General features: G+C 37.9%; 1 protein-coding gene across 1 annotated transcript; it reads left to right on the forward strand.

Moving 5' to 3' along the window:
- The first annotated feature begins 2447 nt into the window (after nt 1–2447).
- Nucleotides 2448–13007, forward strand: LOC131223745 (cyclin-dependent kinase B1-1). The gene is made up of 8 exons (XM_058219242.1): nt 2448–2798; nt 2916–3060; nt 5267–5328; nt 5409–5520; nt 5637–5730; nt 10348–10417; nt 11654–11792; nt 12742–13007. Exons 1-8 carry the CDS (start codon nt 2602–2604, stop codon nt 12832–12834), a joined length of 912 nt encoding a protein of 303 aa, XP_058075225.1. The 5' UTR covers nt 2448–2601; the 3' UTR covers nt 12835–13007.
- Nucleotides 13008–14839: the final 1832 nt, after the last annotated feature.

Consider the following 14839-nt stretch of genomic DNA (forward strand, 5'->3'; position numbering starts at 1 on the left):
CATCCGTTTTTTGAGATCATTTTAGGACTTGAGAGAAAAATTGAGAAGGATCCAAGACTCAAGTGGGCCGCGATAAAGGAAAACGTGTAGGGGGAAATTCTTGCCGTTGAAACGTTCCTGGCGTAGACAGTGATGTTTATATGCCATCTATACCGTTTATAATGTCATTCATACTGGAATGAAATGAAAACAAAAATATTATCCTGATTCAAAGCTTTTGTGGCCACACAAATTTTTCAACTGTTGACATTTAATACTCACATTTTTGTCTCACCTAAGTATGGTTCATTTTTGTCTTTATGTTCTAAAATGAACTCACAAACGGATAAATGGAGTGGATTTCTCACAAACATCACGTTAGGCCTCACCTAAGTTCCAAGCGCAGGAACATCATGCGAAAGCCTTTCGCGAGGAATCCCGGTCCGAGCCAGGGACGGGATTGGGATTTGGGAAGTGGATTGGCTGGTGTATTGACGTAAACAAGTTCTATGGGTCCCATCATGATGTATTTGTTATATCTAAACCGTCCATCCATTTTACGAACTAGTCGTAGGACTTGAGCTGAAAAATAAGACATATATAAAGATAAACTAGACTACATTGCAAAAAGCAGTAGGAGATTGAACGTGTACTGTTGAAACCCTTTTGGGGTCATAGAAGTTTTGGATCAATATGAAATTTGTTTTTCCTCTTCATCCAGATATTTTTGACCTTATGAATACATTAGATGGAAATAGATGTTATAGTGGGCCCTGCGAGTTTTTTAACGATGAAAATCATTATCCCACTGCTATTTTTGTTGTGGTCCATTTGAGTTTTGGATATGATTAATTTTTTGGACAATGCTCTAAAATAATCTTGAAAATTTTATGAACCGTGCGGATATAATAAATACATTATTGTAGGGCCGATGTAACTTTAATCCCCTTTGAAACCTTCATACAAGCGAGGAGCGTCTTCGCACGACACATATCCACGTATCAACGGATTGGCTACTCCCCCCGCCACCAGCCTGGTGGGTGATGGTCAGTGCTGTGAGGCCCCATGATGTATGTGTTTCATCCATTCAGTTCATTCATTTTTTACATATCATTTTAATTTTTTATTAAGTATTTTATAGTTTATTTGAATTAAATAGAATAATTTTATTTTCATTTAATAGAAAATAATTTCTTTATAATGTAAGATATTTCCAAATCAGAGAAAGGGGCAAATGTGTCAAATCAATATATTTCAGACTATTCATACGTTTGTTAACAAACAGGTTGTTTCAAATTCAGTACTTGATTTTCAGACTTCAGCCATAATTACTAAACAAGTCTTTTAACTTCAGATTTCAGATTCAGGCTTTAGATTTCAGATTCAGCTTCAGATTTCAGTTTAGGCAGATTTAACAAACGGGGCCTAAATATCTGCTTGATTTTTGGTGGAGCCTACTGCAATATTTATGTGAAATCTACTCCAATCATTAGATGCTTAATTTTAGTTAGGCCCAAAAGCTAAAAAATTTGACTGACTTGTGAGTGAGTTGTGGCACACCGAATAAAAGAGTTGGGAAAAAGAAATCCACCTTTAATTTTTATAGGGCCCACCGTGATGCTTCTATAAAATCAATTCCAACAATTAGATAATACACCAAAATTTTGCCACAAGGTCTAAAAATCAATTCAAGTACACTATATCATGAGAAACAATTTAAGTGGTGATCATTGTCCTTTATACTATTTCCAATTAAAACAAGAATAGAGTTGATCTTCTGAGCATCAACCTAACATGAGGTGATGCACTCGATAATTCAACTGAATTTCATATAAACATTAAATAAGGCCCACCCAAGCAACCAACCGGTTTGCTCGTTGCCAAAGATATGTAAAGGGTGGTAGTGTAATGATAATTATGTGGATTATTGAGGGAGTTTTTTGAAAATAAAGTATAGGCAGTCTTTTGTAAAATTCCATTTCAAATTTCAAACGTTGAGAAAGGAGAAATAGGAGCGCGTTGGCATCCCTTTGCGAGGGGTATTGTATCATACACGGCCTGAGACTTTGAATAATATACGCCGGTGTACAATTTTATCAAGTGGGCCTCATTTATCATTAATCAGGCCGTTGATTTGTTGAGTCCTAGAATGAATGGATTGCTTCCGAAAAGTTTATTAGACTAGAAGATCATGACCACTAATCATGTGACTTTTAACGGTTGAACATTCAGCATTGATTTGAAAGCTAGATTTAGAGATTAACCATTGCAGGATTACTTTTTAGGAGCGGTCTATTTATATAACGGTGGGTTAGAACAGATCAGTGGTCTAGATTACCTAAACATAGGCCCCACTTGTCAGAAATCAGAACCGGCGTATACCGTGCATTTCCTGGTGCTGCGGCCCAGGATGCTATAAGTCTTCTCTCCCTTGCCAACGGCTCTGCTGCTCTCTTTCTCTCTCTTCCCTCTCTTACCCCATTTCAAAATCCCAGATCTCTCTCTCTCTCTCTCTCTCTCTCTCTCTCTCTCAAACGGGAAAAAAAAGCTAGGGTTTCATCATCATCTTCTTTCTTCTTCTTCTTCTGTGATTGATTGATCAATCCAATCCATCCATTGGTCATGGAGAAATACGAGAAGCTTGAGAAGGTCGGAGAAGGAACGTACGGCAAGGTGTACAAGGCCCAGGACAAATCAACGGGCCAACTCGTCGCATTGAAGAAGACACGTCTCGAGATGGACGAGGAAGGCGTCCCACCGACCGCCCTCCGGGAGGTCTCCCTCCTACAAATGCTCTCTCAGAGTATCTACGTAGTTCGGTCTGTCTCCCTCTCCTGCAAAACCCTAACCTTAACCCTAGCCTTCCTTTCTATGGGTTCCCTCAACAGTCGACACCCAATTTCAACTGTGTTCTTGGAATTTCTTTGAATGTGTAGATTGCTGTGTGTTGAGCACATCGACAAGAATGGGAAGCCGCTTCTTTATCTGGTATTCGAGTATCTGGATACAGATCTCAAGAAGTTCATTGATTCCCACCGCAGAGGTCCCAATCCCAGGTCTCTGCCTACATCTGTCATTCAGGTATGTGCGTATTTAGTACGGATGCATGTATGTGTCTATATATGTATGTATGGTCATCAAGATCAGGCATTCCATGCTTCTTTAGGCTTTCTTTTGGGATGTGTCAAGTCCTTTGAACTTGATTTTCTTTGAGTTTTGGGCATATAATGGTGAAATTAGTTAGATGTTTGGTATCTAATGGTAAGATTCAACCACCCATACCTCTTTCTCTCTCTCATTTTCGTTTTGTTTTCTTGTTTTTCTTTTCTTTTGAGTCAATAGATATTGGTACAGAGCTGTATCCATCTTCCTGAGAATATATGGGCCCTCTACCCAAAAATGTTTTCCCATGGTTTTTATTTTTATTTTTATTTATTCTAAGTTATACAAAGTGCTGATCTTCCTTTGGTATGATGGCACCCCTAGGAGTTTAAAAAGTACATGGAGAGAGAGAGAGAGAGAGAGAGAGAGAGAGAGAGAGAGAGAGAGAGAGAGAGAGAGAGAGAGAGAGAGAGAGAGAGAGAGAGCTAATATGCCACATGTGCCACCATCCATCTTCTCTTGCACCCCCACATGTGTTAATGTGCCACATGTACCACCATTCATCTTCTTTGGCACCACACAGTTTATTTGTAGAAACCGTTCATGCAATTAGTTTGGACTGTTTTAGTTATTCGGTGATGATCCATGTTTGTCATTTTCTTTATTCAGTGATGATCCATGCTTGTCATTTTCTTTGATCCAAATTAACTTTTAACATGGTTCTTTTGATTAATGATCAATGGAGTGTCAGAGATATGGCTTAATGCATGTAAACTTTTTAACATAATGCTTGACCCAACATGGCATGGAGGACTTCAATATGCACAAGAACTTTCTTTTATTGATTTCCTCTTCATTACTCAGGTTTTGTCATGTGTTGTGGGTGTAGTGCTCTCTCTAGTTGTTCAGTGATACACTTGTCTTTGTATCATTGTTCATCGGTGTAGTCCGCTCATCTATTGTGTTGTATCGAACTTGGTTCTTTCATTGATCACTTCTTTATTACTTGAGTTCTGTCATGTGTTGTGGGTGTAATTATCTCTCCAGTTGTGTGGTGATACACTTGTCTTTATATACCGTCATTACATTGGTGTAGTCCACTCACCTATTGTGCAAAATCACACTTGGTTCTTATTAAGAGGATTTTGCATGTGAATGATGTGTTGATGATTTGATGGTTATCTACTTTGAACATAGCCTATTATTTCAAAAGAAGAATTATTGGATGCCAGCAGCCCATTCTAAAGAAAAGTTGTAACAAAAGATCTTGGATCTAATGATGTTGAGTTTGATGGGAAGTATTAAGAACGAAAATTCTGTATGTATTTTGTTCTTTCATATGGCACTGCGTTGAGAGTTTTGTCCCTCATAGGGAATTTGTGGAATGTTGGTCATCACTCCTATTTATATAAAGGGGCTCAAGTTAGATTGTCTAGGTTAGGAGACTGTGTGAGCAATGTAGTCATTTGGGCAAATAGGAGCTCTAATTGGGTAGGAGTTCCCCCAACTCTTCTTTAATGGATCTCTTTGTTTCTCATTTTTCCTTTGTTTAACAGTCACATTAGAACACAAATACACTAGAAATGATTAGGCAAAATTTTGTTACATGATTATCCTCCATGAAACTTTGTATCATATATTGTATTTACTTATCCATAAAGTTTGATTTCATGGATCTTCACTTTCCTGGTTACATGGGGACTATCGACTTTATTTTGATCTTTGTTAAAACACTAATTTTAATGATTGCAAATGTTCAAGGATTTTAGTCCCATTTTCCATTAACTAATTTTTGTCTAGTTTTAGCTTTTTAAAGTTGTTTTGGCATAGTAACCAATATTTAGGGACCCTTCATCATCTAGATAAGGGTGATTGAAAATTTTCTCTTTTGTTCTTTATAGAAGTTTTGATATTAGGTACCCCGAAGGAGGCCTTTTAATGTTTTCAGCGCACTAACTAGAATTTGGAAATGTCCTCTTTTGTTCTTTATAGAGCTTCTTGTATCAACTGTGCAAAGGAGCCACACAATGTCATAGTCATTGTGTGCTTCTTGTATCAACTGTGCAAAGGAGTTGCGCAATGTCATAGTCATGGTGTGCTTCTTGTATCAGTTGTGCAAAGGCCTTTTTAATGTTTTCAGCCCACTAACTAGAATTTGGAAATTGTCCACTTTTGTTCTCTATAGAGCTTCTTGTATCAGTTGTGCAAAGGAGTCGCGCACTGTCATAGTCATGGTGTGCTTCACAGGTTATTTTTTTATTTTCCTTCACTAATTTTCCACTTTTATCAATCCCATGGAGTTGTTCTAATATTTTTTTGCTTAACAGAGATTTAAAGCCACAAAATCTCTTGGTGGACAAAGAGAAAGGGATATTGAAGATTGCTGATCTTGGTCTTGGCAGGGCCTTCACCATCCCTCTTAAGAGCTATACACATGAGGTTTGAAATTTTAGAGGAAACGAGAAACTAGTCTGGTGATCCATCCATTGGTTATTGTAACACTTTTCATGTGCACATTCTCATATTAACTATATTATTTTTGGATTCTGTTGTAGATTGTTACTCTCTGGTATAGGGCTCCTGAGGTACTGTTGGGATCAACCCATTACTCGACTGGAGTGGATATGTGGTCTGTTGGATGCATCTTTGGTATGTTTCTTTAATGATGATTTTTTAATCTTTGAACCTGTTCTTATCTTCTTCTTCTTCTTTTCTGCTTTTACCAGCCTTTAACAAAATTTGCACGTGTTTTTAACTGTATTTTAGTTTGATATGCAAAATGTTTATTGTAAAAATAAGGAATGCTTTTTGCATGGCTAATTTCACACTCTTACTACTCTAGGTGAGGTCCATGGAACACTACAAATATGTGTATTGTCATAGTTTGAAATTTTTTTTTTACAAAATAAATTACTTTTTTTTTGAAATATTTCATGAAATATATCACTTTAAATAAAATTATCTAATCTTTATCACAAGCAAGGTAGGTGTTGCCTTAAGTCTTATGTTACTTGGTTTTGCATTGTCATTTTTTTCCTGTCGACATCACTGAATTCTTTCTAATAATTGGTTTTGCATTGTCATCTGTGTTCCTGTCAACATCACTGAATTCTTTCTAATACATTTGGTTTGGTTTTGCCACATAATGTAATGAATCTTTATGCATAAACATGGTAGATTTAGATGCAACGTCCAATTAATCATGGTTAGGGTTGCTAGTATATCTATTTAGTCTAGTCTACCTATAGCCAAAGCTGTAATGGCCTATTAGGATACATAATTTGCATTAGAGTACTAATGACACTAGCTTATTTTAATTGACATATGCTCTTAATTTGATTTTTAGCAACAAGCTTGACATTACAATCATATAATCGTTACTATTTTATTAAAAAATTTGATGGATTTTTTCTATGCAATGGGTCAAAGATTTATATACATATCCGGTTCTTGTGATTTTAATTCCACATACCATATATGCTCAACCCATACCCTTCATGTCCAATTGAGTTGTTAAAGAACCATATGTTCATAAGATGACATAGTTGTGTTGATGTTGAAATGAGAATGTTGAGATGGAAGACCAGGAAGGATAGGACTCAAGATCTCCATAATACTTCTCGACTGCCATTGCCTGCCAACAAGATTTGGCCATTTTTCGGTGTCCACCCACCATCTGGTTTTAGAGGCTTGAATTAATTCCTTGATAATATTCAATCATGATTGGATTCCCGATCAGGGGGTGCAACTCATTGTCTTTGTCGAGCAGAATGTCCTGTTTAGGTAGTCCATGTGGTTTCCATGCTTTTAGTTCATCAATCATCATGATCTCATCCTTTGTGGAAACCTTGGCAGGTACAAGTGGGACCAGTGATGCCTGTATGGGGCTGTCCAATAGATAACGTATTAGAAATGATTGAGGTTCTAATTGTGGTAATTGAACACATTGAAGAAAGCCCTCTTGTACTAGATGAAATTGCTTTTGATGGTGCTTGTGAATGTCTTTTCCTCCATCATTGCGAATGTGCCTCATCTTTCGAAATTCATAACTTCTCGTATGATTGATAGTTACCAAATTTGAGGAGGCAAACAAGAGTCGACTAGGGCTTGTCAATGTTGGTAAGGAGGTGTGCTTCGAAGGGTAGATGAATGGGTGTCTTGTTCCTATAGAGATTTTCTTGAAGGATCTCGATCAAGGGAACCGAAGATGCTGAGCGGTTGAAGCTTCTCTAGTTTGGGTTTCCGAAGGCTACCTAAGAGAGATTACACTAATAGTTGGCTTGAGTTGGGGTGGGTAATGCAGGGGCATTTTCACACTGGGCTCGAGTGGGGTTGCTTGTGAGATGCAGGGGCACACTCAGGGTGGGCGGCCCGTGTGAGGCGGTACCCATGTGATTTGGGGCCCATGAGGGGGTTTTTTTTTTTTTTTTTAAGTACACTCACTGTCAGTTCACACATCATTGTTAGCCACCCCCACGAGGGGGGTTCGGCCAAGGTCTTAACTCATGAATCAAATTGGTATCAGAGCGGGAGGTCTCGTGTCCAAGACTTCTTACCGGGGGTGATTAATGCAGGGGCATTTTTACACTGGGCTCGAGTGGGGTTGTTTGTGGGATGCAGGGGCACACTTGGGGTGGACGGCACTTGTGAGGTAGGTGGCTTGTGAGAGGTGGGCCCCACCTGTGTGAGGCGGTACCCATGTGATTTGGGGCCCACGAGGGGGGTTTGGCCAAGATCCTAACCCATGATATGTGGGGCTTGGGCTATGAGATAAAGGGATTGATTCGCCATGCTCTAACAGTTCGAGCTTTTAGAGTAAGTGGTTAATTGTCCTGTATCGGTGGGACCGTGGGAATAGAATTTCCACCAGAGGCAAGCCTAAATCAAAACTAGTTACTAACCAAAAGGTGTCGAGTCGGTGCTTCAGATTCAAATGTTACACTTCAATTTACACCTCAAATTGAATTCTCAACAAACAAAATGAAAAAGAAAGAAATATGTCAAAACCCCCAAATCAGTTAAAATCCCAAAATTAATTGAAAATCCTAGATTGAAATTTCCCTGAATCGACTGAAACCCCCAAATAGATTAAAACCCCATTGAAATTTCTCAACAAGATTTAAACCCCCAAATCGATTCAAGTCCCCAAATTCATTGAGGGCCGAATTAGAAAGTAACCCAAATTGACTAAAACCACCAAATTGATTAAAATCTCCAAATCTATTGCTTATGGAGGGGATAAAATAGAGTTAAGGAGAGTTAAAGGAAGAAGAGGAGAATGTTTTGAGTCAGTAGAGTGCTATGTGTGTGAGATAGTTCGGTGTGCATGAGCCGTGAGGCCTTCATATAAGGTGGTAAAAATGCAAGCTGTGATTTACATATGCATCCATTTCCTCATGGGGATAATGTAAATGCAGCATGTGAAATTGTTTGCGTATGTAAAACATGTGCAACAAATTTATTGCTTATGGAGGGGATAAAATAGAGTTAAGGAGAGTTGAGGGAAGAAGAGGAGAATGTTTTGAGTCAGTAGAGTGCTATGTGTGTGAGATAGTTCGGTGTGCGTGAGCCGTGAGGCCTTCATATAAGGTGGTAAAAATGCAAGCTGTGATTTACATATGCATCCATTTCCTCATGGGGATAATGTAAATGCAGCATGTGAAATTGTTTGCGTATGTAAAACATGTGCAACAAACATGTGAAAATTCCATTTATGCATGTTAAATGCCACCAGCATACATAAATAATGGATGTGAGCAAACAGGCTGTAAGTGAGATCTTTGAGAGAGTATTATTTGTGAGAATGCTGATAGTATTTTCTATGATAGCAAGAAATACTTTTTAAGCAGGTGCGAAAATAGAGTTAAGGAGAGTTGAGGGAAGAAGAAAAGAGAGTTGATCCAGTAGAGTGCTGTGTGTGAGATAGTTCAGTGTGCATGAGGCCTTCATATAAGGTGGTAAAAATGCAAACCTTGATTTACATGCGCACCCATTTCCTCGTGGGGGTATTTTAATGCGGCATGAAACTGGATGTATATGTAAAACATGAGCAACACGTGCAAAATTCCACTTACGCATATAGAATGCCATTTACATACATAAATGCACGCAAGCTAACATGCCCTATGTGAGATCAGAGAGAGTATTATTTGTGTGTGAGTGCTGAAAGTAGTATTTTCTATGATAGCAAGAAATAGTTTTTGAGAGTAGGAAAATTGCTTTTGAAGTTCTGCACCATTTGTCACTTTTATTACAAAGGTTTAGTGTGGCCTTCAACAGAGAGTTGTTATGGATCAATTTTAGCTTTGTTGCATCGTGGAGACAGAATTGCCAGGATCTGTTAGCAGTCTATAGTTGAAGTGTACAGAGGGCAATTACTGTCTTAAAGAATGATTAATTCTATGAGTGAAAAAACTAGGAGGATTATTTTATACATTTTTTTTTTCATTTCCAACTTGTACAAGACCTAGAGAGCTTGTCTGGCGAGCCCATTCATCAATATATATCATGCAAAAAGAAAAGAAAAAAGCCTTTTTGATGATCCTAACCACTTGACCAGAACAGGACCCAAAAGATAGTTGCCATTTTTTTTTAACTCCTAGTGTGGCAATTAGAATCCTCCAATCAAGCTGATTTTTGGACTATATAGCTAATTTATACTGTGGGGATGGATGGGAGACGTTAATTTTGCACACATACATTCCTTGTGTCTCAATGGAAACTCATGTACAATATCCCGCATACAGTAAGCATTTTCTCTTTATATCAATAGATGCAACAAAGAAGAAGAAGAAGAAGAAGAAGAAGAAGAAGCCTTTTTTATGATTGTAACCATTTGATTGGAACAGGATGGTAGCTGTCATCTTATTTCCTCAACTGCGGCAATTATAATCCTCCAATCAAACTGACTTTTTGGGCTATATAGCCAATTTTTAGTGTGGCTATGGATGAGAGATGCTAATTTCGCACGCATTTTCTTTTTGTCTCAATGGAAACTCATGTACAATATACCACATACAATAAGCATTTTCTCTTTATAATGCATTTTTTAGTGCAGTTAATTGGTTCATGTGTAAGTTCTCTCTTCTATCTAAAAAGTGTGTAGCATCTTGCATAATTAAATGAGAAAAGTTACTCTCTTCAATCTAAAAGTGTGTTGTATCTTCCTGAATTGAAAGAGAAAATCTTCAATTTTCTAATCAAGCTTATTGAATCAATTCTCTTTTCTTGAGATCTCTCATACAATCAATCTATCATCGTATGCAGCTGAAATGGTGAGAAGGCAAGCTCTATTTCCTGGTGATTCAGAGTTGCAGCAACTTCTTCACATCTTCAGGTACTCACTGAAAAAGTGCACCATGTTTTTACAGTTGTGACATTTGATGGAAATCACTGTGTTTGTGGGTAATATTAATTCTTTGTAACCGAAATGAGATCTTTCTTAGTAGGCTATTTTTTCTTTGTAACCGAAATGAGATCTTTCTTAGTAGGCTATTTTTTCTTTGTAACCGAAATGAGATCTTTCTTAGTAGGCTATTTTTTCTTTGTAACCGAAATGAGATCTTTCTTAGTAGGCTATTTTTTAAGAAAAATAGTTCATTAATACTAGTTGAATAATGACATATACTTAGTAACTGTTAAAAAAAAATGAAAACATTCTTACCAGATTTTATTTGATCTGAAATTGGTGTCTAGAAACTTCTTCAGTTCTCAAAAATTGGCATAGTCAATGTTAGCCAATTGGTTGGGGTACCAAATAGTTTTTGCAAAACTCAAGTGAGTGCTATGAATTAACACACCTGAAATATTTAATAAATCACTTGAAAACTAGAAAATCAGATTGCTTGTAATTTGTAAATCTTGAAAAGCTTCATGAACTTAATCAATTTTTTAGTCACCCCATCTCTCTGTTTAAATGGCACCAATCTGTTGTTCAATCATTAGGCCCCACTGGATGTATGATCTGGGATCATCTGAACATACAGCCACGTGGGCATCTCCCCAAGTCACGACATGCAATATGCACTTGTATCAAAGAACGCAAAACTTAGAATTTGAGGGGTTTTTCTTCTTTTCCTTGAGGGCCTGTTTGTTTTGCCCATTTTCCTGTTAACGTAACTAATTGTGCCATCATTACTGTTTTACCACTGCCAAACCAAACACAGGTAATTTGTATTCAATGGACAAGTAATTTGTAATCATTGCACTTTTTCATGTAATTACTGTATCTTCATCCAAATAGCAATATTAGTTTATTTTGATGATGATTTGACATTGAAGTAATGTGAAATTGCTATCATTAAAATTTTACCCTAGATAAATCAAACATTGTAAAATTGCCATCATTGCGGTCAAATGCAGTTGTTGTCAGGAGACAGTTTAAGTAATTTGTAATCATTGCTCATTTATTTTACAATACTATGGTAATGGGCAAAACAAATGGGCCCTAATGGTGTTGGTTGGGCTGTGTCTTTAGTCAGCTATTGAGTGTCTTCATGGAATGACTTACTAATGTAGTTGTAGTTTTTCAGTTTTGTAACCTCTTCCTTCTTTTGGTATTCTGCCACGAAAGGTTGTTAGGAACTCCAACTGAGGAGCAATGGCCGGGAGTCAGATCTCTGCGGGACTGGCATGAATATCCACAATGGAAGCCTCAGAACTTGGCACGCGTAGTTCCATCTTTGGAACCTGAAGGCATTGATCTTTTATCGGTATGTCACACACTACCAATGCACTTTTATATGCTCAAGAGCTTCTGAAGTTGATCACTCAGTTTCCAAGTATTATCCTGCCCAAGTTGATGGAAAAAAAAGGCCGACTTCCAAGCAAGAGTTTCCTTGTTCTCCCAGGTCAGACTGAGTCAATCATGAGATTTTGAACCTTGATTTCCTTGTTCTCCCGGGGTCAGACTGAGTCAATCATGAGATTTGCAACATTGATTTTCTTCATCTCTTTATGTGAAAAAATCAAAACAAGCAGAAAGTGCTTTTACTCAATTGGTTTTTTGAAACTTTTCTGTTGTTACGACTATCCATCCCAAACCTGTAAAAAGCCTCTCTTTGAATGTCAGAATAAAATGCATAGACCTTGTTGCTTACACACTGTCAGACCTAAATTTTTTGTGAACTGCCCCACTGATCCTGATCTCAACTTCTTTTGGTGGGATACTAGAGTCTTTTATCTCAAATTCTGTTTGTCAATTTGATCCATCCATTTGGTCATTGGAGTCCCAACCTTGTCTTGGAATCCACTATTCCCCACTGAGGCCTGATTGTTTAACCCTGACTGTGATAGGCCACACCCCATCAATGGGTGTGAAAATTGGCACTGTTGGATGTTTCTAAACCATTGAATCTGAAACTTTCTTTGGGCTGTTGCTCTTGACTTTCCTCGACTGTCCACCATCGGTGGCTTTCCTTGACTGTCCAGCATCGGCTATGGATTAGATAGTAATGAATTGATTTTTGGTATATGGGATATCCAAAAGATGGGTCCACTGATTCTACAGTGTGATTCATTTCTGAAATTCATCAATGAACAGTCTAGTTGAGGAATGTATGATTCTCTTGTCGTTGTCAAGGGTTCTATAATTCCTCTCATCTACATGATCCAACCGAACCTCTCTCAGCTGCTAATGGTTTAAATTTGTGATATGAGCAGAAGATGCTTCAATACGATCCAGCAAACAGGATTTCAGCAAAGGCGGCACTGGATCATCCCTATTTCGATAGCCTCGACAAGTCTCAATTTTAACCAGCTCCCCTCACTCCACTTTCCATGGAAATATTAGAGAATGTGAGTTAGAGCGAGCTGTGATTTGCTTTTGTTGTTTTACATCTTCTGTTTGGTAACTTTGGTTGCCATTGTTGTTTGATGACCTCTTTTGGAATTGTTTCTGATATAATTTGGGTAGGGATACATTGAAAGTCTTGTGTGTTTTGTGTATTGTATAATATGTATGGAGACTGGGCTTGGGTTTGAAACCTAAGCCCCCATGTCTGGGCCAGGTGGGGCTAGGGTAGAAATGATGAATGGCCCACTCTAATTATCAAGTGGGTGGGTGATTGTTATAAAAAGAATGGTAATTTCAAACATATGGAATAACATTTCAAACCTTTGATCATGTTGTTACTCTTTTCCTCCAAGGGCTAGCTGTGTGGCCCTGCCTAACTTATAAGGAGCCATGCCAGGGCTCAGGCTTTTGAGACTAGGGTCCTCCACCCAGGCCGATTGGCACCCTTATGTCTAGTTGGGGAGATTTTTGGGACCGTGGTCCATCTAACTCGAGCCAATTCAGCCCAGAATCGGGTGAGTCACAAATCGACTTGGGGTCAAGTGGATCGGGTCCAGCCAGCTGGTCTTTAAACCATTATGACCATATGGGTGGTGGGCTGGGTGACGAGGATTTTATTGCTGATCCAGTGCTTGTACTTTTTTTCTTTTTTCCAATTTTTTTTCACAACTTGAGTCCATAGTTAACTGATCCAAACCGTTGATATGATGAGTCTCACCCTAGATGGCTCATGCACCAAAGATTCCCCAGATTTCTTAGCTGTTGACTACTAAATCTTTAGTCGATATATTTTTTACCGTTGATGTATTTTTATTCTTAACCGTATGTTGGGCCAGCTATTTAGGTTAAGAATAAAAATACAGGACAAAGCTTACCCTCCCAATTGTTATTGCAGGGCCCAAAAATCAGCACCATCTATGATTCAGGCGGACCAAAGGTATACAGGACAAGCTTACCCTCCCAATTGTTTCTTTTGGTGTGGCCCACCTGAATTAGGAATGAGTCTGACATTTGAGCCCTAGGCCTGAATTTTAGTGTAGGATTTAATAGTTAGAGTGGATTTCATAAAAATATTATAGAGAACCTTGTAACCAACTGTTTTCCTTCGTGCAGCACACCTAAATTACAAGTCAGCCTAATTTTATTTTATTTTTTTAATCCATGCCTCATATGGTATTACACAGATAATAGTCTGAGTGGATGTCACATACATATCATACATATATGATTGGGGCCATGAAAAATCAAGAGTGCACCTACGTCTTCCACCCGTTCCTAGAAACAGTGACATCTTCCGGAAACAATTGACATATTTCAGAGTCTTTAAGTACAACAGGCGACCGCAAACTAAAGTCCACCCACGTAATAACTTCATGAGTGTTAAGTCCATGTGTCATCCAACCCTCTTTAAAAAGTTGGCCCCACCATCAGTAACGGCTACTGCAATGGTCAGTCTTATCTGCTGTTAGCACAAATTGCATATTTTACAATTTTTATAAAAATAATTAAAGAAATTGGAAAAATAAAGATAGAATGAAACAAGCTTGACTACTATGTCCTTAAAGTGGTTCTGCGTTCAGCAAGTACGAAGAGTTACATCTCACTCCAACAGTTAGTTTTCAGCCTTTATAAAAGGCAAACTAGTTTCATCTAGCTCACTTGATCATTCCAGCCATTTGACTCATATTTCTTGTCGTACCTCGCACCTTGGCTCACCCTTATCTCGATATTCCACTGATCAACCATGCAAATAATAAGGTACTCTACACCCCACATGTAAACAAATTTTTAATTCTTTCATTTTCAATACGGGATTATTTCCAAAAAGTCAAAATTGCAAAATTTTCAAGCAAAACTTTATATATATATATATATATATATATATAATTAAAATATTTTTTAATCAAAGCTTTTTCACAACATTTACACCAAGTGGGCCACACCATATAAAACAATATCAAAACA

This window comes from Magnolia sinica, chromosome 13 (genome assembly GCF_029962835.1).
Source record: "Magnolia sinica isolate HGM2019 chromosome 13, MsV1, whole genome shotgun sequence".
In the NCBI taxonomy this organism is placed as follows: Eukaryota; Viridiplantae; Streptophyta; class Magnoliopsida; order Magnoliales; family Magnoliaceae; genus Magnolia; species Magnolia sinica.

Excerpts from the sequence above, each read along its gene's own strand:
- LOC131223745 (XM_058219242.1), top strand. The coding sequence starts at position 2,602 with ATGGAGAAATACGAGAAGCTTGAGAAGGTCGGAGAAGGAACGTACGGC. Across the intron at positions 5,329-5,408 it reads AGTCATGGTGTGCTTCACAG|AGATTTAAAGCCACAAAATC; the intron begins GTTATTTTTTTA and ends TTTGCTTAACAG. Across the intron at positions 10,418-11,653 it reads CAACTTCTTCACATCTTCAG|GTTGTTAGGAACTCCAACTG; the intron begins GTACTCACTGAA and ends CTGCCACGAAAG.